At 37.5% G+C, this 27032-nt stretch overlaps 3 protein-coding genes across 3 annotated transcripts; all 3 read right to left on the minus strand.

Annotated features, from left to right (window-relative positions):
- Window positions 1-2743: 2743 nt before the first annotated feature.
- On the minus strand, window positions 2744-14363 carry LOC116296343 (programmed cell death protein 4). Its single transcript, XM_031704349.2, has 14 exons — window positions 13954-14363; window positions 11552-11664; window positions 10446-10520; window positions 9796-9831; window positions 9130-9171; window positions 8976-9014; window positions 8500-8578; window positions 7278-7440; window positions 6907-7021; window positions 6776-6823; window positions 6135-6194; window positions 5106-5216; window positions 4474-4613; window positions 2744-3064 (listed from the first exon to the last, which is right to left on the minus strand). Exons 1-14 carry the CDS (start codon window positions 14174-14176, stop codon window positions 3004-3006), a joined length of 1305 nt encoding a protein of 434 aa, XP_031560209.1. The 5' UTR covers window positions 14177-14363; the 3' UTR covers window positions 2744-3003.
- A 1774-nt stretch (window positions 14364-16137) lies between these two features.
- On the minus strand, window positions 16138-22116 carry LOC116296349 (solute carrier family 68 member 1). The gene is made up of 7 exons (XM_031704356.2): window positions 21756-22116; window positions 21306-21385; window positions 20630-20671; window positions 19365-19769; window positions 18600-18723; window positions 17465-17733; window positions 16138-16847 (listed from the first exon to the last, which is right to left on the minus strand). The coding sequence occupies exons 1-7, from the start codon at window positions 21891-21893 to the stop codon at window positions 16421-16423; spliced, it is 1485 nt and encodes a 494-aa protein (XP_031560216.2). The 5' UTR covers window positions 21894-22116; the 3' UTR covers window positions 16138-16420.
- Window positions 22117-24657: 2541 nt separating this feature from the next.
- Window positions 24658-26954, minus strand: LOC116296337 (uncharacterized). The gene is given in 1 exon segment (XM_031704343.2): window positions 24658-26954. A coding segment is annotated over 1 exon segment (726 nt). The 5' UTR covers window positions 25934-26954; the 3' UTR covers window positions 24658-25207.
- Between the last annotated feature and the right edge of the window lie 78 nt (window positions 26955-27032).

Consider the following 27032-nt stretch of genomic DNA (forward strand, 5'->3'; position numbering starts at 1 on the left):
GCAAGATATATAGCTATTTCAAAAAATGTTGAATACTGAATACTGCATACTTAATCGTTAATTCCAAGAAGCATCGTGGGTCTCGCCTAATTTGAAATAAAAAGTAAATATTTAACGATTTGTTATCTATCAAACAACCGCCATTATGGTTGATCAAACAAGAGAAGCTAATGAGGAATGCTTTGTTATCGTCAACCAAGATGCTGGTTATGACGACAGAGCAGAAAAACGACAAGGCTGCTACTCTTGCAATTTTTTTCTTTATCTCTCATTCATGCTAAAAAACGTTTAGTGTTTCATTCGTGTCTCTTGTGCTTTAAACTTTTCACAAAATTCTGCTCAACCTCGAGCAATTCTACTTCGAGGTATTAGCGAAAATATTAGTTTTTGTGCTGATCAAAATATCATTTCTCCCAACGTTCAGGGCGTTATATCTCAAATACGCATTCCTTAAATTTCCCCAAATTTTGGTATTTTGTTAATCAGCCCCAAAAGACCCTGTTTATGAAATATAAGGCCCCGTCCACACGTATCCGGAAATTTTTGTATCCGCAAATTATTTTTTGCGGATACGAAAATGTTTGCGTCCACACGCAGCGTATTCGAATCGTTTTCACCGTCCACACGTATCCGTTTTCGTAAAATTTTCGGATACGGATACAAAAATTTCCGGACACGTGTGGACGCAACCCGTATCCGCCAAAAAAAAATTTCCGGATACAAAAATTTCCGGATACGTGTGGACGGGGTCTAAAGCTTATTAACGCATAAACGTCGAAAGTAGGACCCGTTTTTCTGCCCTATCGGTTACGACTTAACATGCACCTGCTCTATATGTAGATCGCATATTTTTTCGCATGGAATGCATTACACGACCCAAAATGCAATTAGATCTTGAAATACAGTCCTTTGACTAAACGTTGTCGTTGATCGGATCATCCCTACGCGCCTAGACCGAACTAAGGATAACGGGTAAATTACCAAGAACTTGCGTCATCCAAACTGCTCGCCAGTTTAAATCTTCGCCGTATGCTCGAGGCATGGTTTTAGCAAATTAAATGGGATCGAAAACAGTGAGCTGTGAATTAATTATCCCCATGATCCTTTTCGGTTTAGGCGCGTGGGGATGAAGCCGATCAAACGACGTTTAGTCAAAGGACTGTATACTATTTAGTATGAAGTATTCAGCGTTTGTGTGTGTGTGTGTTTTTTTTGTTTTGTTTTTTGTTATGGAGAAAGCTGTATTTAAACAGCTGTCACAAAAAGGTTAGTGAAGGTCATGTTGCATCGTTGTTTACCAAGCTTGAAATGTGTTTTATTTATATAGATATCGATGAAATACCAGGTTTTCTCTAGTGTCGAAAACTTGATATCTTTCAACCAGTGGAAGATACCATATCTTTCACACGTGAAGATATCGCTGTTGACATGGTAACGTATTTTAATAAAGAATTTTTGAGCTTTTGTTTTATTTAAGTTTCATCGATATCTATATAATAAACAGAACATTCCATGGCCGCTTGGAGATACGAATTTTATCTCCTCGTGTTCAATTTAGATATCTCACTCGTGCGCTGCGCTCACTCGTGAGATATCAGTTGAACGCTTTGATCACTTAAAAACGATAAAGCCGGTAAGAGGTAACTTTGTCCGCATGTTTTTCCGGCATATATTTTTTTCGGTGCTGACATTATCTACATATGAATATATATATGTATGCGACAACAAACGGAAAGAGCGAACGCGCGCGCTACTTGACGCACGGGGATAGGGTAGGGCGAAATTTAAACTGCATTTTTCCCGTGCTGCATTTCGGGCTTGGTATGCAACATGGTAAGCTACATTCATTCATATTCAACGATCAAAATGAATTTTGTTATAAAATGATGTACGAAGTGTACGAAGCCTGCATAACTTATACCCCGGATAAGCGCTATCCAACGGGTAAGATCCAAGCTTCGTACAACCGGTTCCAGGGGATTTGTTTGAACTCTAGGCGCCCAAAGTATTGTTTGTCATAGCAAATTGTCAAAACGATGTATTTTCCGCCAACGACGACGTGTTCTATTTATAAAAGATATTTGGTGAATTTTCCAAGTAATTTTCTTTAATTTGGAGTAAAAGCTTTTGTATATCGTGCCGAAAGCCTGGACTAGAAGCGGATATGAGATACGAACAAAATGTTTGGTAATTAGCTAATTCGGTTCGGCTGAGAAGCGAAATCACCTGGACTTTTTATGGATCCAATCGAAGCGGAAGTAACGAATCCGTTGTTATGACAGCGCGTCTTTTCATGACAACGCGACAGTTTTGATACGAATTCAAACCCAACTTCTTCGTATTAATCAAAAAGTAATAAATACAACATTGAAAGATCTTTGTATCTCTTTTCACAAACGTGCGAGATTTTCCTATAGTTTTGTAGCCGAATGAGTCAAGTCTAACTCAATCAGTTTTCTTAAGCCATTTAATGGCTGTTTTGCTCATACAATCGAAATGTCAAGAATATCAATATTTTTGTCGAGTTTTTACACGATCTAATGGCTCGGAAAAATAGGCAACTACTTTCTGTTATCGACTTATTAACAATGTTAATAAGAATAAAACAGACGAACAGTGCTATACGTAGGAATAATATAAATATTTTGCCCGTTATTTATGTGTTAAATATCAAGTAACGATTTCAAGGAAGTCGAGTAGGCATGTTTTTGAGGCTGTTTGAAGGCTACCTCTGCTAGCTATATCCTGGTAAGCAAACACCTTTATTTCATCATCAAGTAATGTATGCTATTGGAACTTTCTTTATACAATTACACAACACCGAATGCAAATATTTTACAATGGGAAATCCCTCGAGTGACCATAGTAAGTGTTGGAGGGTGGGTGGGTCTCAGATTGGGTAGATAAAATGCCAGCATGCTTGTCCCACGGTGTTTTCAATCTCCATGAGTGAGCCGGTAAAATAGTGTGTGGCCATGATCTAGGTATTTCCTATAGTGGTGCTTATTGACAGCGATTTTTCAATACTCCACCATCTCCTTCGCTTACAAATCGTTTGCGTCCTCTGAAAATAATCAGAAAACAAAATCAAAACTAAAGTAATGGAAAGTTCTTATCAGTATGGCGCAATTCACATTGTCTCGATACACTTTACATTTATGAGCAGTGGAGGGGTAGAGGGCTTTAGGGGGAGTTCTCCTCTAGACCAATCAGCACTCAGCGCATTCTACAGTTCTTCTCTTCTTCTCCTCTAGACCAATCAACAGCTGAATCTGCAGTTCTCCTCTAGACCAATCAACAGCTGAGTCTGCAGTTGTCCTCTAGACCAATCAACAGCTGAATCTGCAGTTGTCCTCTAGACCAATCAACAGCTGAATCTGCAGTTCTCCTCTAGACCAATCAACAGCTGAAACTGCAGTTCTCCTCTAGACCAATCAACAGCTGAATCTGCAGTTCTCCTCTAGACCAATCAACAGCTGAAACTGCAGTTCTCCTCTAGACCAATCAACAGCTGAATCTGCAGTTCTCCTCTAGACCAATCAACAGCTGAATCTGCAGTTCTCCTCTAGACCAATCAACAGCTGAATCTGCAGTTCTCCTCTAGACCAATCAACAGCTGAAACTGCAGCTCTCTTCTAGGCCAATCAACAGGTGAATTTGCAATTATCATCTAGACCCAATCAACAGCTGAGTCTTCAGTTCTCCTCTAAACCAATCAACAGCTGATTCTTCAGTTCTCCTCTAAACCAATCAACAGCTGATTCTTCAGTTCCCCTCTAAACCAATCAACAGCTGATTCTTCAGTTCTCCTCTAAACCAATCAACAGCTGAGTCTACAGTTCTCCTCTAAACCAATCAACAGCTGAGTCTGCAGTTGACCTCTAAACCAATCAACAGCTGAGTCTGCAGTTCTCCTCTAAACCAATCAACAGCTGATTCTTCAGTTCCCCTCTAAACCAATCAACAGCTGATTCTTCAGTTCTCCTCTAAACCAATCAACAGCTGAGTCTACAGTTCTCCTCTATACCAATCAACAGCTGAGTCTGCAGTTGACCTCTAAACCAATCAACAGCTGATTCAACAGCTGATTCTACAGTTCTCCTCTAAACCAATCAACAGCTTAGTCTGCAGTTGTCCTCTAAACCAATCAACAGCTGAGTCTGCAGTTGTCCTCTAGACCAATCAACAGCTGAGTCTGCAGTTGTCCTCTAGACCAATCAACAGCTGAGTCTGCAGTTGTCCTCTAGACCAATCAACAGCTGAGTCTGCAGTTGTCCTCTAGACCAATCAACAGCTGAGTCTGCATTTCTCCTCTAAACCAATCAACAGCTGATTCTGCAGTTGTCCTCTAGACCAATCAACAGCTGAGTCTGCATTTCTCCTCTAGACCAATCAACAGCTGAGTCTGCAGTTCTAGTTAGCCGCCCTATTCTTAAGAGCCCAACATTTAACGTCTAAACCGTGTTTATTTACCTTGTTGGCATGTTAAGGATCAATGACCTTGGGATGATGTATTCCTTGGTACAATCGTTGACGATCTTCTCCAGCAACACGTGTGCACGGGGGATATCTAGGGTTATATCCTCCATAGAGTTAAACACACGCTGGAATCCCTAGTAACATTCAAACCATGATCAGTTATGTATTCTAGACCAGATTACTCCATAATCAAACTGAATAGTCTCTTTCACAGTTCCCTGCACCATCTTGAAAGGTAGTCGTGCCTTTGCATCGAAGCGAGACAAACGGTGAGCTTGCAATAACAGAGACATGAGATGAGGCGGTCAGTTGTCCATGATTTCTAGTTGAGCTGGCTCATTTTTTGCGCAACTTGAAGTTGTGAAAGGCCCATTGGCCCTCTTCTTCAGTCGTTTCACACAAGGCTCGTAATTTTCCTATTGCGCTTGTTCTTAAATCATAATAGAGACATGCGAATAATTGTCCAAGGAGTTAAAAATGTTCTCTAGCATTACAAGCTCACTGTTCGTCTCGCTTTAATGCAAAGGCACGGCTACCTTTCAAGATGGCGGAGGGAACTGTAGTAATGGTCCTATTTAAAAGTAAGCAAGCTTATATTAATATTATATCCCGTATAAATGACTTACTTCTTTGATCTGACCTGGCGTCACAATCATTGTGGATGAAAACTTTTTCAAGAGAGCTCTAATCAGGTCTATGACTCTCTGAGTACCAACCTCCATTGCCATGAAGATAGCCTAAGAAGACAATTGATCAGTAACATCACATTATGGACACCCTGTGGTGTTGCACATAGAGTATCACTGTGAAGACAATAGACCTCATTCGTGTTGTGACAATGTTTTCCCAATTCAGCGTGACAAACCTCTGGGGGAATGAAGAGCTATTGTTTTGAAACTCGTCGGGATATCATCGTTATTCCTTTCGTATCCTTTGGGATACTCATGAATTTTTCAAAGAGTAAAAACAAAAGAAAATGAATCCCCTGGAGGTTTGTCACGCTGAATTGGGAAAACATTGTCACACCACGAATAAGGTCCATTGATCAGTAACATCACATTATGGACACCATGTGGTATTGCACACAGAGTATCACTGCGAAAAGCTTGTATGCATAGTAGCGCGGTTGTGACACGGCATTCCAATTACGCGAAAAATTACTCTCCATCCAATCAAAGTGCAGTTTTCGTATGGCTGTGAAAAATTCACGGCACAAACACGGCCATGACACGGCAAGGGATACGCCAGACCAATCACATTGCACGAGAATTTACTCTCCATCCAATCAAATACCCGGAACACGGTATAAACACGGCGCGGACACGGTCACGCCAAGGTCACGGCACTTTTAGACCAATCATATCGCGCGTGAAAAAAATTAGCCAATTAAAATTCTAGAACGCATCACGGTCACGGCACGTCACGCATACGGTAGTGAGCATTACACAGTCATACGAAACTGCTCTACCTGGAACACGGCTCAGACATGGTGTTGCCAAGGTTACACTAATCACCACACGTTGCACGAGAAAAAAATCGACCAATCAAAATTCTGGAAGACATGACATGACGTGTCGTGTCGCGGCAAGCCACACATGCGACGCTGAGCTTTTCAAAGTCATACTAAAAGTGCCCTAGACTTTATTGTGACTAACCTCATAGACTAGTTCATGGTGGAAATGAGGGACTTCAAGTTCTTGCACACATCTGCAGGCCTAGTCAATACAATACAAACACTATAAGCTTGTACAGTATAAACGTCAGGGCATGGTCTGGGCTGATCTAAGTCAGGGCATGGCTAACTCACAGATAGAACCCTGAAACAACCTCTGGGCTGATCTAAGTCAGGGAATGGCTAACTCATAGATAGAACCCTGAAACAACCTCTGGGCTGATCTAAGTCAGGGCATGGCTAACTCACAGATCGAACCCTGTAACAACCTCTGGGCTGATCTTAGTCAGGGCATGGCTAACTCACAGATCAAACCCTGAAACAACCTCTGGACTGATCTAAATCAGGGTATGGCTAACTCACAGATCAAACCCTGAAACAACCTCTGGGCTCATCTAAGTCAGGGCATGGCTAACTCACAGATCGTTTTTAGAGGGAGGAAAGCCAGATAACCTGTACAAAGACCTTCTAATTAAAGTAAAGATGAAACAAACTCTGCTCACTCTGCTCTGAACCCAAGACCCCAGAGGTTAGGCAAGTGCATTTGACCACTGCATGCTATACTGCCCTTGATGCATAGTATATAGAATGGGGATATTGATATAGGATAAACAATTCACATACCTCCTCAACATCTTCTGATGCAAGGTACTCCCTCAGAAGCAACACCATCTGTAATGTTGTAAGATATAATATTAGATAAATGCATCCATTTGAATGACAATAGGTTTTACAATCTTATGGTAGAAAGTTACCTTTTTGATGAGGTACTTGACAGGATGGCGCCCACCACCAATACCCCACACACTATCTAGTCTCACCATACCATGTTTCATACGAAGAAACACATTGGCTTCATCAAGAGCTTTCCTGTTAAAGACATGATAACACATGCATCGTTTAACAACATTTACCCATTTCAAGTGCTTTATGACTGCACACAGCACAGCAAGCAAGTTTTTTATTTCTTTTATAAAATACAAATTACAATAATAGATAGGAATGACGCAACGGAAAGTGCCCACACGTGCAATGTGCTCTAATAGAGCATGCGCTCCAAACCGATCAGAACGCGACATTCATAACAGTTATTTTATAATATTTATTATTATTAATCATCAATTACCTCTGGGATGAGTTGGGACGAGTTCCCTCTTGATGGTTTGTTACAAAAGCTGGAGGCAAGCAGTCATCTGCTACTGCCCTTGCAATGAACTTCCCAAGGTACTCGTATGCTTCAGGAGTATCCAATGATAAGTCATCCAAATCATCCAAAAGAGTTTGAAAGCCTGCAAACATGGTCAAGATTCATAATATAATCTGATTAAATATTGAACAAATTTGCACATATTAGTAAGTTCAGTAGAACTCAGTAGACCGTAGACCTACAAAACTTTGCACTAATTTGTACAATTTTGTTAGTTAACTTTTTTAAGGATATAAGGTATGCACTCTACTATGCTTCTCAGCTGAGTTTGTCACAACAGTTCCCTGCTAGCAGAGCCTATTTTCCTTTTTGTTTTGATGGAGTGAAAAATATAGACTCTGCCACGCCTGCGTGGTGTAACTTAGCAACACTGTCATGATTTTGACAGCCGCTCTCGTCAAACAACGTTTGGCACCACTGCGTGTTACATTTGCTCATGCGCACTACATGTACCTGATTAAGAACCAGGTTTTAAAACTGGTTTCTTTCGTTCAAGATTGTGAAATGCTCTACATCGGCAGAGTCTCCCTCCTCCCCGCCTGAAAGAAGGGAGAGAAAGAGAAGAGAGACTCTGCTAGCAGGGAACCACAACAGAATCTTGCTATGAAGTTTTGTCAGTGAAATATTGTATGGTTGTCAGGGGCAAAGTCCTTCAAAAGTATTCAATAGAAAGCAAGCATAATACTCACGTCAGCAGCAATAATGCAATAATGCATGGGTGCAACGCTTATCAGTGGGTGATGCTTCATTTGACAACATACCCATTTCACAAAACTACCGTAAACTTTTTTCTAGCCGAACTCAACCAAAAAGCATACTAATACAATAATATATTTAGCAATTTGTCCTGAAGGCTGAATGGGCTATGAGTCAATAGCCCCCTAAGGCAGAAGGCTGGACGGGCTATTGACTCATAGGCCACTAATTATCTTAGTCAAGTCCAACTATTTGGTCAAATATATAGAAGCAAATTAAAGTTAAATTTAATGTTTTGGTTTTCAAAATCAGCACTTTTTGTTACGCAGGCTATAACCTATAGATTAGTTAAGTGGCTCATCGAATCAGAACGCAACATTGATGAAAGACCGCTAGTTTGATTTGATTAATAACATTGAATTAATGATAATCCTAGTAGACTTACCTTTGGCAATGTCAGCATTGGAAAGCACTTTACCATAGAGATCAGATATCAACACTGATGCCAACTCCCTGTACGATGCCTGTTGAAATAATACAAATATCACAGGATTTTTGTACAATCAATATACCAATACTATACATATTCGTGGCTCTTGTCAAGTGGCGGGGGAAATAACTTACATTCACTGTTACATTATGAAGCATGACTTAGGACTGTTCCCTATGCCACGGCAAGCCCTGTCAAATGTAACGTGTTTGCCATACCAAATTGAAACTGACAGTCCAAACTGATTCACACACTGCACATTTGTGGTACTCAATTCATGCCGTACTTAATTACGTCCAACAGGATGGGCCTAATTTAGGTCAATAAGTTTGCCATCTCAATCAGCAGTCACTCCAAAACAATAAATATACTAGGTTTGGCACATGAGTAGAGCTGTGTATGGAACGAACCTTAGATACATTCTAACTTACCTTTCTTTCAAATGCATGCGTAACAGCAAGAACGACGACCTGTGATATTCAAATAATCACAGTAAAAACATGAACAAAAGATGAATTATGGTAAGTATCGACGACAACACTGCTGCAATATTTAATACAGATTCAAATAGTGATAGGCACTGACCTTGTACTTCTTGGAGGAGATGTTAAGCTCATGTAAAGAAATCTGTAAAGGATAAGTAAACATAAAATCAATGATTCCCATAGATAGAAGTATAATTACTAACAGTGTTGGTGTGATTACAGTGACTACTATAACTGGGGCCACCTAGAAAGTGAGAACCAATCAAATTGTAGAATGAATTCGAAAACGATGCCAAACCAATATTAAGCCAATCAGAAACCTAGACTGCATGAGAATCATAATGTGATGTCATTTTGTCATTAATATTTTCTCAAGGGAATAAAAAGATGTGTTATATAAGTTCACTATTTTCTCCCCCCTCTTTTCTTCATCAAAAACATTAAAATGTCATATAAATATAAATAGTAGTAGGGGAGGAGGTCAGTAAAAAAAAAAAAAATAATAACAATAGCAATAATGAAAAAAAAAGCAACATAAATAGTTAACATATTAATATATGTATGTTATTGTGAATAAATAAAACACCCACTTTAAAAATAAAAAATAAAAAAATAAAAAGATATGTTGAAAGGCTATTACTTTCTGCTGCTTTCTGATTGGCTCCACTACCCAATATTGTAATGTATTGTTCTCATTCTACAATTCGATTGGTTCTTGCTGCCTTGGTGGCCCCTGTTATAGGCGTACTGTAATTTATTTACTTACAGCCACATCTTCTGTGTCTCCATGTTCAAAATACTCCTATAAAATAGATGAACAAAAAACAGTCAGTAATCATTGATTGTTATCATTAATTACTACTATTAATAATACTAATAATTATGATTACAAAATTCTAGATCTACTACTGATATTCTTATCTTAAACTGCCACTTAATTTAGAATTACTTAAGATATGATTAATGAATAGATCGGACTACTTTTTGCCATACTCTTAGCCTTTAAATTAGCTACTATTAACTAAGTATAATTGGTAAATCTTTACTCGATTTTATCACTTAGAGTTTATCATTATTCGTATTTTGTTGTTGTTATTATAATTTAAATTTTTGTTAGGGTGCACTTAATTTAGAGCCAAGCTCTGTTGTGCTTACCCCTTCCATGATAGCTTAGGAACTTAGATAATTGTCATGGATAAAGTTATATGTAAATAAATAGATAAATAAATAAATAAATAAATAATTACTATTAATCATTAGAGTGCATGCACTAAACCCGTGAATAACATTTAGTACTAATTCATACAGAATCCTTTGCTTCCTATCGTTTGATTATCACTATTTATTATTAAGAATTAGTATTTGTTTCACAGGTTTAGTTCAAGCACGTCTCTAATAGTAATTATTTTTTCTTACCATTATTATTGGATCAACGTGCAAATCAAACTCCTCGTCTGACAATTCTGGCTTAATCTCCTTGATTTCAAATTCCTGATTTTTAAAAATCAAAATATATTAAGATAAAGTCATTAAATAATACCAATGAATGTCATGATTGACAGGTAATATTAGAGTAGTAAATAGTTTGGTCATATGGTTTAATAATACTATTTTAGTGATTTTCAGTAGTAAAACTTAAATACAAAAGAAACTATCTAAGTAAATATAAACAATATAAAAGAACAAATCAAAATGAAAGTAAAAAGTTAAAGAAAAATATATTACAATTTGTAACTGTGCAACTAAACCAACCAAGGCCACCCAGACAAATTTTCATACAAATTAGCCAATCAGGATTGAGTATTTAAACAACAGAATCTGTACAAATTTTCATATTTTCCTCTTTGATATCATATATTTTACTTTATACGTGTGTACGCTCACATGTCGATTTTTACAGAGGGAGGAAATTGGTGAACCTGGAGAAAACCCTCGACAGGAGAGAACAACACATCAAACAAACTCAATTCACATGTGACAACTGCAGGGCTCGAACCAGCGACCCAACCCAGTGGACTCACAGCGGTAAAAGACAACCTGTTAGTAGCGTATGCCATCCAGGCTACCCACCATTCACCCCTCGAACCTTTTTTGAAATAGTTTTATAAAAGAATTGGGATACTACGCGCGCTATGATTAGTTTTTTGTTTAATAGTTGCACATGTCGAAAAATTTATATGCTGCATACAACTCAAACAAAGAAACTCGTTATTCTCAAGGGAATGAAATGTGATGTGAAGGTATACATTATGCCCAAGTGGATTTGGTTTATTAGAATGCCTTAATCTTACTGTGCTTTTCCATATTCCACGATCTCGGTAGTTGCTACCTACACAATGAAATTTGGTTTTCTCTGCCGTCAATCAGAAATAATCAGTTGGCACCTTTTATGTTGTTGATTGGCGGCAGTAAAAAAAGGATTTCACAACAAACTGTTAAAATGTTTGAGTTTGCAGAATATGGAAACCGACAGTAATACATTAAAATAGAAAAAATATATAGTGGTAGAGAGATGAACTTACATCCTCATCTTCCTCGGACTCGTAATTAGGATCATGATGATCCTTGACTTTCAGATCTTCTTCATTCAGCACTTCACCAATAGCGCCCCAGGTCCCTTTTCCTCCTGCACCACCTGAGAAAAGAACTTTGACTAATCAGAATATGACATGCATTTCTTATCGTATTTTTTAACATGAAAACTCAGTAGTTATAAGCAGAGCACTGAAAAAATTTTTTTACAGCTGTCAATCAAAAATAATCAGTTATTACCTAATATATTTCTGACTGAAAGCGCAGTCAAAAACAATAATTGCACAACAACCCATTAAAGTGTCTGAGTTCGCAGAATATTGATAGTAGCTGTATTAGTGCTTACATTCCTATGCATTATCAATACTAGATCGATTCCAAGTTCTTTACTAAATAAAGGTTTTAATGTTTCCTTTGTAGCTTTCTCAATATGAATCAAGTTACCATAGTGATTATTAAGTTACTTTAGATTGAAGACAAAAATGTTATGCTAATGGCTATTAACAAGCCATGGTATATCTGAGTATAGAATTATATTTCATTCTCATATCCTCCTTAATTCCATTGGGAGTTAAAAATTGTCTTATATAGTCTCTTTAAACATGAAAAGTGTTTTTGGTAAACAAATGAAAACACTCAATGTTCCTTCAAAGACATTGCTGTTTTTAATTTTAGTTTATTTTTATTAATTTATTTTTGTTTGTTATGTCAGCTTTAATATTTTTTAATGAAATATTAATAATTAAATTAATATTGTTTAATATTTAATAAAAGCTCATCCTCATTAAGACGTGCCCCCAAAATACCTCATTTAACTCTAAAACTGTGGGGCTCATTGAGTTAAATACTAGACAAACATAGAACGGTGATATAAGTGCATCTAATTTGCTGATGTTGTAGCCTCAATTGCCAACCTACAACTTTAGGTCCTTATCATCAATGATACTATTAACAAAAACTTGTATATGTTTTTTATAAGAAGTCGACATTGTTACTACATCATCCTGAATGCCTCTGTTGTGCTAGCATATATTCAAACCTTTGGATTTCATTAAAGGGGGAATAGGTATACGGATTGGTGGATTTTGCAAATGATTTAGTCTAGATTGGCAGATCTTGCAAATGCAGCAGATTGTGGTTTTATCCATTTTTCTGTCCAGATTTAGATTTGGTTTGTCATAGAGTTCAGATCGCAGATTTAAAACCTTTGCTCACATGTGATGCCGAGCCCTGAAATTGAACTCGAAACCCAAGAAGTGAGAGGTGAGTGCAATACTGCTACACCACCCTGGATGGTAACTTTAATATTACTAATTGTATATTGATGGATCTTTTGCAGTTCTGTGGCGGATTTAGGGGGGTTCATTGGGTGCAAATGAACCCCCCCACCGACTGGTACCTTGGATTTTTATATTATTTTGAATAAATAAATAAAAGTATGGTACTAACTCATGAGATTTAATATGAAATAGGACCGGTGGATAGGTTATCCTTATCAAGAGCGCCCCTAGGCCAGTGATGTGCCTCATGGGAAAAATGATGATGCAAGAGAACGTTATTGTTGTGCCGAGAATTGCAAAAATGAACCCCCCCTCTTAAAGTCCTGGATCCGCCACTGCAGTTCATTACAAATTTTGTGATTTTCAAGTCAACATTATAAAAACTTTGCCAACTGCATCTGTGCAACAAAATCCTCAGCCAATCACGAAAAAATAGTATTATATGAAGGTGAATATTTCCAAAACATAAAGCTGGATATTACTTTATTACGTTATTTAAAATTTTTAAAAAACACTTATTTTTTATATTTTTAATAGATATAGTAATGACTTATAGATAGATATAGTAATGACTTATAAATATTATTTCTAAGCGTTTGATATTAATGTTGTAGTAAAGCATTTAAGCTTCAAATTGTTTTCTTTAGAAGATCTTATGTTAAATGCTTATACTTCGAAGTACAAAGTCTGTTATTGTTGTACATTTGAACTTAATAAAAGACGAATATAAAATGGCGCACATAAAAATCACATGGTCGTTAAAAAGCTAATTAAGAATAACAGCTATCATTAGTAAACACTAGAATCACTATATTCACCACTAGGGACTTCTAGATAAGATGGATTTAGATTTAAAAATAAACACAAGTCCTTATGAATTTGCATTTTCAACTAGAACAACAAAACCGCGTGGTGAACAAAATTCTATAAAATATTCATCAACATCTTCTCCATAACAAGCCAATAATAACGCCAATTTTAGAATAATACTGAACACCACAAAGAAGGCTATACTAAACACATTATATAGAACTAAGAGAGCAACAGAAAGAGTGATTTTTGTTGTTTTAAACGCGACACGTATCAACGCAATACAATATACTGTATTTTACCTTTCTTCGGCAACCCTCTCAGACCAGTTCTAGGTTTTCTATCAAGCTGCTTTTCCCTTCCTTGCTTCACCATGTGTTCATTATTAGCTTTTCCATTGATTCCCACTTTATTTTCTCGTTTATAGGTGGGAATATGGTCGTTATTTTGAGTCTCGCCAACGTCCGAGGTGGATTTACTGCGTACTCTCATCTTCTTGGTTGAAGCTGTTGGAACTGTGTCCATGGTGCAAGGAGAAGCAAACTGGTCGTCCAACTTTCACAAATACTACAAACACCTTACCATTAAAGTGCTCTGGGTGTTATGAGCCTTCCAAAACCAAGGGAAAACGGCGAAAAACGTTCAAATATCCAGGTATTTTCTCTCAGTTCACGTTATTTCAGCTTTGTAAAGATTCTAGAAGATGTTTGTGTTCTGCAGTACCACGGGTCATGTGATGTCAATACTTGATTGTGATTGGACGACATACACAATGATGGGATACCTTTGGTTTGGGAAGACGTGCGAGATGGCAGACATGGTCACGTGACCCCAGATTTAGCTAAAGGCACATATATAGACAGTGTCACATATATATTAATCAAACTCATTGTAATTCATGAGGAAAACACAACAGAAATCACGACCGTGAAGAGTGTTGTAAATCTGATACAAAACTGTGTTCATTTGCATAAACTTTAAGTTGGATTTTCTTGGCCAAATTTACTTTAATTTTGAAAATTTTAGTGAAACACAAAGGAACTAACCTAGACGTTTGATAAGTCATATACAGTATTTGTGTCCGTGTTGTATCCGTTATACATTCACTCGGCTACGCCTCGTGGTTGTATGGCTGATATAACACGGCCACTCATACTGTATATATTACATACATATATGTACATACATATATATGCATGTAACTAAGCTCGAAGTTAGGTTTGCTAGCTCAGGCCGATATTCTCCTATCATAAACAGACAGACAGACGGACAAGGTGGGGTCAGGGAAAACGTGTTATATTGTGGATCTCCACTGACAGTGGGGTCAATCCAATGACGTGTATCCTGAAATGCTCGTGTGCTTGGAAGCTTAGAGGTTAAGTGGTCAAAACATAATACCTGTATATCTGTGACTGACTGTAACAAACTACCCGATCTGTTACATTTACTTTCCAGGAAGTGATAGTCGTGTCCAGGCAGGGTACCAGTGCTCTGGACAATCACGCCGACTATAACCAATCAAGCGTGTCACCTACCAGCGATTTTAGTTAGGTCAAAGTGACCTCACACCATATTTGACATTCCCATTTAAATTTCAAATTTAATTCAACTTTACATGATTCATATACCCTTTGAATGTATTCTTTGGATTTACACCTAATTGAAAGAAAATTGTCATATAATTTAATTTGAAATATTATTTCATTTTCCCGTTCCTGCTAAAGTCCCATAGATTGATAAAAATAAATGTTATAGTGTACAGCTATTTCAAAAAGGTTGAATACTGAATACTGCATACTGAATAGTGCATTCCAAGATCAAAGGGAATTGTGGGTCTCGTTAATTTGAAATAAAAAGTAAATATACAGCAATTAACTTCTTACATGTAGTTAGTATATTGTTTCAGATGGAATACACTAAAAATAGAATAAATAATAATTATCAATCCTACTTTACACAATGTCACTATGACCCACAATGCACTTGGTCTTGGAATGCACAATTCTCGACTTTCACATCCCCATAATGCCTCGCGTTTTGGGGGGGGGGGGGTATTCAATCAAAAAGCTGTCTCAAAATTGAACGGTTTCTTAATTGAATTTATACTATACCTGCTTTTATCCGTACAATACTGATTATCAGTTTATTCCAAGTTATTTTAGCGTGTACAGATCATGAAGAGTTTTGGCCTTACAGAAAATGTATTGACTTACGAAAAAATGTTTAAAATTTACCTTAAACGTCTTCAAGCTTCTATCTTTTTCTGTTTTTTACTTCTTAATTTTATTTTTGGATACCAAACAAGGTATTTTCAACATTTTCTGATCAGCCTTCAGCAAAATAAGTGTTTTACCCTCTGGTTACCCCCCAAAGACGCAAAGTATCATGGGGATGTGAAAGTCGAGAATTCAGTATTCAGTACGCAGTATTCAATCTTTTTTGAAAGAGCTGTATACCAACATGGTAATATCAGAAATGTCAGTCTATACGTTCATAACAGTTTAATAATTAAACCTGTTTTGCTTAAAAGATAATTAATTTCTATTTGTTATTTTGTTATTTATATGACAACGTTATTGCAATTATAGGTGTTTCTGTTAGCGAACTTCCTAACTCACTGGTAACGAGCGCTGAGCAAGATAGCTGTAAACAGTTTGATGAGCCATAAGTTCTGTGCATAATAAAATACAAGTCGCGCATGCTGTTATGGTCCCCGTATCCTGCAGGCAACTCATTAGATATGTGCGCTCAGTAGGAAAATATCTTCATTCAACAGATATTGCCAGTAGAAAATCCTTGGTTTTCCCTCGTGTGTTTAACCCAAGAAAGCCTTTTCCCGTGAAGTTTGAATCGCGACCATGCTAAGATCTGAATGACCGCACAAGCTATAGGAACGTAAACAAGAACACAAAAACAACCCCATCGCAAGTCTTTCTTTGATGTACTATGAAAACTATTCTTGGATGTTTCCTCTACCGCTCCAGAATAGAAAATGGATGTACCAGTCTGTTCAGCAAGCAGCCAGGTACCAACTAAAGGCGCCAGGGTCTGTCCTGGTTTGGAAAGAAGTGCAGAGGTGCCAAATACCAGGGCTGATATAGCCTGTTTACGGCCATGAATGACAAAGTCTTCATCTACCAAGTCGCTGATAACCAGGTTAAGAAGTTTACAGGTACCTTCAGTAAACACTCGATTACTGAAAACAAAGTGTTTAGGTTTGAAATTAGAGTTACATGTATGATCACGACGTGAAAGTAGTTACTAGGTGCGTAGTGAAATGAATAGAACCTTTCTGGTGATGTAAATGTGGTGCATTCTGGTATAGCTTGGGTACAAACATCTTTCGTTCATAATGCTTATAAGGTGTTGATCGAAGCTAGACCTGGGATAAGGAACAAGATGCATTCTGGTATAGCTTGAGTACAAACATCTTTCGCTCAAAATGCCTTATATGGTGTCGATCAAAGCTAGACCTTGGATAGGGAACAAGGTGCATTCTGGTCTAGCTTGGGTACAAACATCTTTTGTTCATAATTCTTATAAGGTGTTGATCAAAGCTAGACCTGGGATAAGAAACAAGGTGCATTCTGGTATAGCTTGGGTACAAACATCTTTTGTTCATCATGCTTATAAGGTCTTGCTCAAAGCTAGACCTGGGATAGGGAACAAGGTGCATTTTGGTCTAGCTTTGGTACAAACATCTTTTGTTCATCATGCTTATAAGGTCTTGAGCGAAACTAGACCTTGGATAGGGAACAAGGTGCATTCTGGTCTAGCTTGGATACAAACATCTTGCAATTGCATTCCACTAACCTTGCAATAAAGATACAAACTAAAATTGACCAGTTTGGACCACAAGACATCATTGATATACTCAACAGAAGCTTGGTGTAGAACAGCCATTTGATAACAGAATATACACCATATTTACGACAAAGAATAAGAAAGTACAGGTTGTTGATGTGTGGTATGACAAATGACACTCCCAATAAGAAGGCTCCCATTTTTGGTGATATGCTGTCCCCGAGTAACTTGTCCAGGAAAAGAGGAAAAAAGTTACTGTTGAAATGGCAGTGAAAAACCTAAAATATACAAAAAAAACATCGATCAATCAATGGTAGACATTCTTCAGTTTTAAGGTACCAGGGGACCTTCACGACCGATGTTCACTAAAAACGTCATAGCGCACTAACTATTCATCTAATGGCTACAAAAGTATATATTTTCTTAATGCTGAATAAACACAGATTTCAACCATGAGAATTGTTTGTTGAACAATCTTATCAGTTTTTAAAGAGTGCAAGTTTTATAATTTTCGACCGCTCTTTTTCAAAAAACACCCGGAACACAGAAATTTTTTTGACTAGGAAATAGTTGACATCACCGTAAAGAGCACAGTTTAATCTCCAAAGCTGTGTCTCAGAATTTTGATATCTTGTCTCGTTTTTAAGTTATTTCATGACTTATGTGTAAAAGAGGTAAAAATCACGACAATCAACTTTGAGAACAAATATTTCCGCAACAATTTATCGAAAATCTGAGACATCTGAAATCTGTGTTTATTCAGCATTAAGAAAATATATACTTTCGTAGCCCATGTACATGTATCTGTACTGTGATATAAGCACACTGGAATCTGTAGACTAAAGAGAAGCAAGCTTAGGAACATGCTCTTGTTTCATTAATGCAAGTTTCAGAGCAATATGGAAATCAAACTTTGAATAATGAACCAAATCTTTGAACCTTGATAGGAATGTATGAGTGGGTTTGATATGCTAAAACCTTGCAAATGTTAATAGCAAATACTATGGATGCATGCAAATGAGATGCAAATGAGGCAACAAGTATTGGCCCAATAGTCTCACTTGTATGATTCTTAAAACAAAAGAGTCTCAGTGCAGGCTCAGCTGGTAATAACAGCTATTAAATAGCATTGTTTTTGACTTACTTGTACAAGATTCATAACAGCAAACCACAAGAAGTTTTTGTGGGAAGACAGTTGCTTTACAAATTCTTTTAACTCCAGTTCTTGTGACATTATGTCTGAGGACTGGGTAACTGCTATTTCTATCCTAAAAATCAACAATACACAATTATTACTATTAATTATACAGCTTCTCATGAATCCCACATAGGTAACTGTCCAATCATTTTCTTAATTGGACAGGTCTTGTTGATATGGGATTATTAGGCAGCTATATAATTAATAGGAAATGGGATTTCATGCTCCCCAATCAAGAAATAATTAGACTTGAAAAATTCCTCTGACTGCCAAATTGGACTCGGCCTACGGCCTCATCCAATTGTCAGTCCTCGGAATTTTCCTCATCCAATTATTTCTTAATTGGACAGCATGGAGTCCTATTACATATACTAACATTTATAGTGTACACTGTTAGTCATAATCATAATTTAATCATGCACAAAAAAGAGGCATGCCAAGAGACTATCTTGGAAGGCTTAGGTGCTGTACTCAGCCAATGCACAGCTTGTCACCAATGCAACCTGGGATCAATCAAGTCTATTTTATTGATTTCCTCATCAAATAAATGCACACACTTTAACTATTTATAGAAAATACAATTTAACACAGCACAAGAAAAAGGAAAGAAAAGACAAGCACGTGACAGGAGGCAGTAACAGTACGATATTGACAACTGCTCCCCCGTTGCTGCAGCATAAAGTGATATTAAACTGAGGATTAAAAACTAACCTTTTACCATTCTCTTGCATTGGAGTATCAGCCTTGATTTTCTTCGATTTCAAGTGGTTTCTAAGATACATGGACCCCAAAGAAAACCCCAGAATAGCAAAGAAGGACAAACCACAGCAGAACATACGGAATGATGCAATATTGTCCTTATCCCAGACATAATAAGAAAGAAAGACAGACAAACAACCAAACGCACTGAATATAGAGCAATAGCCATTGAGTCTTGTTCTATCTGTTGCTGATAATGCAAGGTCAGCGAGCAATGCTAAGTGGTTTAGATCAACCATGGTCAAAAAGCCATCATACAGACATAGACAGACGACAAACTGTAATCCAGGGGGCCCCCACTGGAACCAGAACATCAGGAATGATAGCGCAAATAATGGACCATACTTGGATAATGCACTACAATGAAGAATGAAATAAACCATTAGGCCATTTGCATGATGGCGTCATTTTACTACCAGTACCCCTGGGTACGTGCTGCCAAACACGGTATGGTTTTCAGCGATTCTACTATGGAACAGGGTATATAAAATTGTGTTCACTCTGGGACAGGGTATATGAAATCATGCTCTCTCCTCTCTAGAACAGGCTATCTATTTTCGCAATCCCGGAACAGTATATGGTTTTTAGCAATCTTGCTCTGGAACAGGGTATATAAAATCACGCTCGCTCTGGGACAGGGTATATGAAATCACACTCTCTCCTCTCTGGAACAGGGTATCCATTTTCGCAATACTGGAACAGGGTATGAATTTCAGTGATCTTGCTCTGGAACAGGGTATGAATTTCAGGGATTTTACTCTGGAACAGGGTCAGAGTTCAATGGGCTCAGCGGCACATCCCTACCCTAAATGGGCAAGAGTACCCCCTCTCCCCCTTGCCCACTACCAAAATGCTTCAAGAATTTTCTTTCTTATTTCATCATGAAAGTACTAAGCCAATTGGTGCTAAATAACTGAAAAGAAAGTGTGCAAGGGATTCTGGTATTGGTAGTAAATGAGGCCATAATGCAATTGACACATGAGTACATTTTATAAGGAAGATTGAACTTTCAAAAACGACTTTTCAGTGTCCTCTTGACAACATTGTCAACTTCAAAGTGAACATAAAAATAAAGAATGTTTTGAACCTAGTATGATATTCTATTATAAAATGTGAGGATTGAAAGCATTTCACCAAGTACATGTAACTCTAGTGGTAATAGTAAAATACTGGATATAAAATAGTTACAAATATTAGCTATTTAACTATGAAAATACCTGAATCTTTTGCTGATAATCTCTGGGGTACTAATTCCTGAACTGTCAAAGAAAAATCCAGTAAATGAATTAACACTGTTTTCATTATTATGCACTGACTGAGATAATAGTCACAATAGAATTGGGACAATACTGTGAGTTAGCTGTGCCATGACTTAAATCAGCCCAGATGAAGGTGGTTTCAGGGTTCAATCTGTGATTTATCCATGCTCTGTATTAGATCAGCCCATGCAGAGGCTGCTTTTGGGTTTGATTTGTGAGAGCCGTGCCCTGACTTAGATCAGCCCAGAGGTTGCTTCAGGGTTTGATCTTTGAACAAGCTGTGCCCTCATTTTGATCAACCAGGAGATTGTTTCAGGATTCAATCTGTGAGTTAACAGTGCCGTGACTACATAGATCAGCCCAGAGGTTGTTTCAGGGTTCGATCTGTGAGTTAGCCATATGCCCTGACTTAGATCAGCCCAGAGGTTGTTTCATGATTCGATCTGTGAGTCAGCCGTGCCCTGACTTAGATCAGCCCAGAGGTTGTTTCAGAGTTGGATAGAATTGATAAAATAATGAAAGTGTATTCTAGCTGGTATTTAATTAATTAAATTCTGGCAATAAACCAAATTGACACAAATGTTCCCACATCAAATGCAATATTAAATCAGCTGTTTCCTTGTGACTGACTTACTTGTTAGGATTGAGAGATTTATGGTCACTCATCCAGCCAAACAAGGGGTCATTTAGAGAATTCCAAAGTAGGAAAATCGCCTGTAAAATAAGTGCAAAATATTTATAACTTACAAAAATCAATATACAACAAAAATAACAATAACATTAGATTGCATGGGAGAAAAAGAAAATAGCTACTCATATTCGTTCGGTAGCAAGAAGCATATGGAAAATATCTTTGAATTGGGACATAATTTTAACTGCTTGGGAAATTGAAACGTGTAAGTTTAACAGTAAATGACTATATACCTTACTCGGATGATTAATGGATGATAAACAGTAATGTAATAATTGTGGCTACGCCAGTAGACTTAAAACAAAAACACTAATATTATTTTCATAACTGGAATAAGTTCTGTTGATAATCTAGTTATTTATGACAATATTTGAACGATCCTTCAATACTCACTTCTCCAATCCAGAAGGACGTTTTATCAATTCGATAAACAGAGACAAAAAGGTCCACATAATATAATAAAAATACGTTGTTTAACAACGCAATAAATAACGACATGGACCCATAAACTATATAGATCTGTAAATTCATTATCGATCGGTACAAAAGTAAGAGAGAGAAAAGTTAATCAGACATCAGAATGGGATTTTTTGTGGACTATTTTTTTCCTGCTTCAGCCATCGTTACCAGGACTAAATACAGCTGACTACGTGGACTAGTACACAGGAAGCCCAAAACATTAAAGAGACAATCTCTTTAAAGCCCCGTTTACACTGGCGATTTTTGCGGCGATTTTTGCTGCGATTTTTGTGGCAATTTTCGGAAATATGAAATCTTTTGTCTCATCCTTCAAAAGAGACATTCCTCTAGGAAAAGCTTGGAATCCTGATAAAAGCTTTACAAGTAAATTCTTTACCATTATTTATTATGGACAAAAAGAAAAAATCGCTGCAAAAATCGCTAGTGTAAACGGGGCTTAAGCAGCCCACTGCATTTAGCCTGCAGAGCAGGCGTTCTTGTGATGGGTTTGAGGAAGAATCGGCGTTTTGGGGTTCCCGTTTCGACTTTAGGAGGCGTTTATCAAAATAACAAAGGCCGCTGGCACGCATTCCCTTCTTCCCCAATGTTTTCCACAAACTTGATATCCGTCTGGCCCTTTTGTAAAAAGCATCGAGACGTTGTATGATGCGTTTGTTAAGAACTTTATATTATTATTATATGTTTATTTCAACTTCAGACATTTTTGCTACATGAATACATTATATTGCGGGCATGAATAGTCTAAGCACAGGCCCGTAGTTAGGATTTTTGTTGGGGGGGGGGGGGGGGGGGGGGGGGGTGCTAATTTACAAAAAGTGGACCAACCATATACTTTATTTTTTTAAAGTCCCATAGGACGCATAGGTATAGATAAATTATTAAAGTAAAATTGATTTTTTTTACTTAGTTTTACGTGAAAATATCATACCAGCCAAAATCTCACTTGCTTAAAAAGCGGACCTTTAGCTCGCGTGGGGGTGGGGGGGTCCACGTCCACGTCCTTGAATATGGAATAGAAATCAAGTGGCTTGCCATGTTCGAACAACTCGAGCCATTCGTCCATGTAAAACAACACCTGTTCGTCGAAGTCCCAAACCCGATAACCAAGAATCCTCAAGGCACCAGCGATGGATTTGGTGCCAGTTTTAGGCAGGTTAGCGCAGATTAGTTTCATTGTGCAGACAAGACGAGAAGTACACAAGATTCAGTAATGTTTCCCCTTGTAGATTCGTCAGCGGTGGTTTTGAGAGATGTAGTTTAGAGTTGTAAACAAGAGCTATTAAAGAACTATTTTCGCAGTTTTACACCCTGAAAGTGAGAAAGGAAAAGTCGTGTAGTGAAACACAAAGAATTTGATTTTTTTAGAATCTCATTGGTCAGAATACTTTTTCAACTTTTTGCACCACCGGAAGTGATTAGAAAATTAGAAATATTTTGTAGTTTCGATGCTCTTAAAAAATTTCATAAAGTCGAACAAAAATCCCTACAAAAATCTATTTCTTCATGCGTTAGAAATATAAACTTTTTCTAAGATGTTGATATATAGCCTAGATTTTTAGGAGTTTATTCGAATAAGTTATTAAGGAATAGAGTCCCGAGCAAAATTTGAGGGTTTTGCCCTGTTGAAGCTCAAAACGCGTATGGCTCTTCAATAAAATCTTGTAGATTTTTCAGCGGTCTTTGAGGGCGTGCACATCGTGGGCTCAAATCGAACGTTCAAAAGTAAGCAGCCACCTTAAGGTGGTGTTACACGGGCCAACTTGCAACGCCGATCGATTTTTCGCGCCACGCTGTTGCACAAAAAATCGTTGTCGTGTAACATAGCGCCGAGGACGATTTTTCGCGCAATATTTCACTCAGCAACACGTTGCAAGTTTTTGATCTGGCTTCAAAAACTTGCAACACAAGATGAAGAATTTTCAGCTAATCGATGTGTGTAACACGTCCATCGCCGATTTGACGCGCAACAAAATGGCGCCGACTGTAGAAGAAGTAAGTTTGAACAGTACAGCAACTGCAACGATTGTCTAAACCTAATGAAACGGATAAGATGAAACTTTTGGAGTTGATAAAAAATGATAAAAGCAAGAAAAGAAGAAAAAAGTTAGCCGTGAGTGAGTTGGCAGCGCGTGGACTGAATACTAAAGTAAATGTTGCGCGAAAAGTTGTTCCCGTGTAACATGTCGCAAAAAATCCACACACAAAATGGCGCAATAGCCTTACACGAAAAATCGGCGTTGCAAGGTGTCCCCTGTAATACCACCTTTAACATTCATTCAAGTGTAAAAATAAATAAAAGTTTGAATGTTAAGCAAAAGGGAAAAGGGGAATAAAAATAAGCATTGACTCTTAGGGGTCGTTTACATGGAGACTTTGTCCCTGGTAGAAGTACCCACTTACTCGAGCTACCCTGGGCGAGCTGAACTTCTCCCTATTTTCTTTGTAAATCCATCTCGATCGTTTACGTGAGATATTTTATTTTGCCTCGGCTATAAGTGTCACCCTACTGGTAGTGTTACTCTCTTTGTGAAAGAGGGTGACCCTGGTAGCCGGGACAACTTTTCCCCATGTGAACACTTTAACAGTCGCCTAACCGAGACAACTCTTTCATTAAACGGCCTCTTCTCATTTTCCTATATGTTCCTGTAGATTCATTGCTCTCTTTTATGCAAACAATAACACTCTCTTCAGTGGTTTTTGGATACCAGATCGAATATGGCTTCATTTTTTACGTATTATTAAACAATTAGAAAGCAAAACAACTTTTCTTTTTTATGTTTTAAGTTTATTTTCATTATAATCATTTATCGTTTTTATTTCTTCCTTCACTTGATCTTATAAACATACATCAATGTTTATCGCTTTTATTATTAGCCTACTAAATCCTGGCCTTTATGAGAAAACAAATTTGAAATAGTTTTCATGTAAGCCATGAGAAAACTAATGATGCTATTTGTATATTTAATTTTTTTTTTTGAATTTTTGATTTTGACTCCAAGACATCAACGTTTGGAAAAAGAACCTTCGCTTTGGCTGTACCGGCACTCTGGAATAATCTCCCTGATGCAATTAAGTACTGAAGTTCAGTTCCAGAGTCTGCACTAAAACACTACCTGTTCACCAGGAGTAACTGGGTTTTTTTTGGTTTTTCTTTTTTGCAATTTTTTCCACAAACTTGATATTCGTCTGGTGCTTTTGTAAAAAGCATCGAGACGTCGTATGATGCGTTTGTTAAAAACTTTATATTATCATTATCGTTATTAATTAAATCTAGAAATATTTTACCATTCAACTATTTGCTTCATCTAGAACCAATACTGAAAGGATTGTTGAACGGTTCACTTTAAAAAAGAAAGGTTCTATAGTTAACAAAAAGCCATCAAGAGCAGTCCAGCAAGTACAACCACCACTACAGCACAAAAGATGACCACCTGATTCACCTCGGCAACAATTCTTCTTCCCAATTCAGTTTTGGTTTGAAACTCCTTAAAATACGACCCCTTGACATTCATATGTGGAAATGGCTGGTCTGGAATCTCCTTTCCCGTGAACTCACACAAGGGCTTCCATCCTTGATCAACACGGTACACAAGCAGCTTTTCTTTAGGCACAACTGACTTGACACGATCGTTGTGCCAGCGATATCGCTTACGATAGATATATGAAGAACTTGGATGAGTAACTCCAAGCGATGCCATTCGGCCTTTGCGCATAATATGTCAAAATTTATTGTAAGTTGGAAACAAAAGACGCAGTTTCGATAGATAAGAGGTTTCCACGATTTCAATCATGTTCTTATAACTTCTAGCCCAAGCGTCCTCGTCTCGTTCCGATAGAATAACTTTAGCGTCAGGAAATGCTTCCATGATTTCTTCGAAGAAGAATGTACTGGGAAAATCAATGACAACGTCCACGTCCTTGAACATGGAATAGAAATCAAGTGGCTTGCCATGTTCGAACAACTCGAGCCATTCGTCCATGTAAAACAACACCTGTTCGTCGAAGTCCCAAACCCGATAACCAAGAATCCTCAGCGCACCAGCGATGGATTTGGTGCCAGTTTTAGGCAGGTTAGCGCAGATTAGTTTCATTGTGCAGACAAGACGAGAAGTACACAAGATTCAGTAATGTTTTCCCTTGTAGATTCGTCAGCGGTTATTGACCTTTAATACGTTTTTGGGTTTTGAGAGATGTAGTTTAGAGTTGTAAACAAGAGTTATTAAAGAACAATTTTCGCAGTTTTACACCCTGAAAGTGAGAAAGGAAAAGTCGTGTAGTGAAACACAAAGAATTTGATTTTTTTAGAATCTAACTACGTGCTCTGTTCTCGTTGGTCAGGATACTTTTTTAACTTCCTCCCCAGGGCCCTCTACCGCTGTGCATATCTCCAAGTCAGAGGTCACTTGAATGACTGTTTACCACATAATGCTGCCAACAGTTCCCTTCAAAGTTGACTGCCTACTTTTAGAGAACGATTTAAACTTTTTTTAAACTTCGACTTTCCGAATTGAATTTTAATGCTGATTCCAATCTGGAAAAAAAAATTGGGAGTCCCGAGCTTGTTTTCGAGATAATCAGCATTTAATGGAAGCCTATATGCGCGAGCTTTTGGAGCAAAACTTGCGCCACAGGAAGTGATTAGAAAAAATTAAGCTAAATTAAGATTCGTAAGATAATAGTTATTTGCAGACTATCGCACACTATATGATGACACGAATGAAGGCTAGTCAATCATTCTACAATAATACATGGATATTTTCGACAAAAAGACAGAGATACATTGATTTGTCATATTTTGTAGTTTCGGTGCTCTTAAAAAATCTCATAAAGTCGAACAAAAATCCCTACAAAAATCTATTTTTTCACGTGTTAGAAATATAAACTTTTTCTAAAATGTTGATATAACCTAGATTTTTAGGAGTTTTTTCGAATGAGCTATTAAAAAATAGAGAGTCCCGTTCAAAATTTGAGGGTTTTGCCCTGTTGAAGCTCAAAACGCGTATGGTTCTTCAATAAAATCTTGTAGATTTTTCAGCGGTTTTAGAGCGCGAGCACATCGTGGGCTCAAATCGAACGTTCAGAAGTAGGCAGTCACCTTCAATGCTTAGACATGTGCCCAGAGATGGCAGTGGAGCCGGTGGTGTTGGTGTTGGCATTATATTTAAGAAATAATCTTTCGATTAAACTTCA

The sequence above is a fragment of the Actinia tenebrosa genome, unplaced genomic scaffold (genome assembly GCF_029948245.1).
Source record: "Actinia tenebrosa isolate PJP-AT-01 unplaced genomic scaffold, QUT_ActTen_1.0 PGA_scaffold12__29_contigs__length_12842862, whole genome shotgun sequence".
NCBI classification, from domain to species: Eukaryota; Metazoa; Cnidaria; class Anthozoa; order Actiniaria; family Actiniidae; genus Actinia; species Actinia tenebrosa.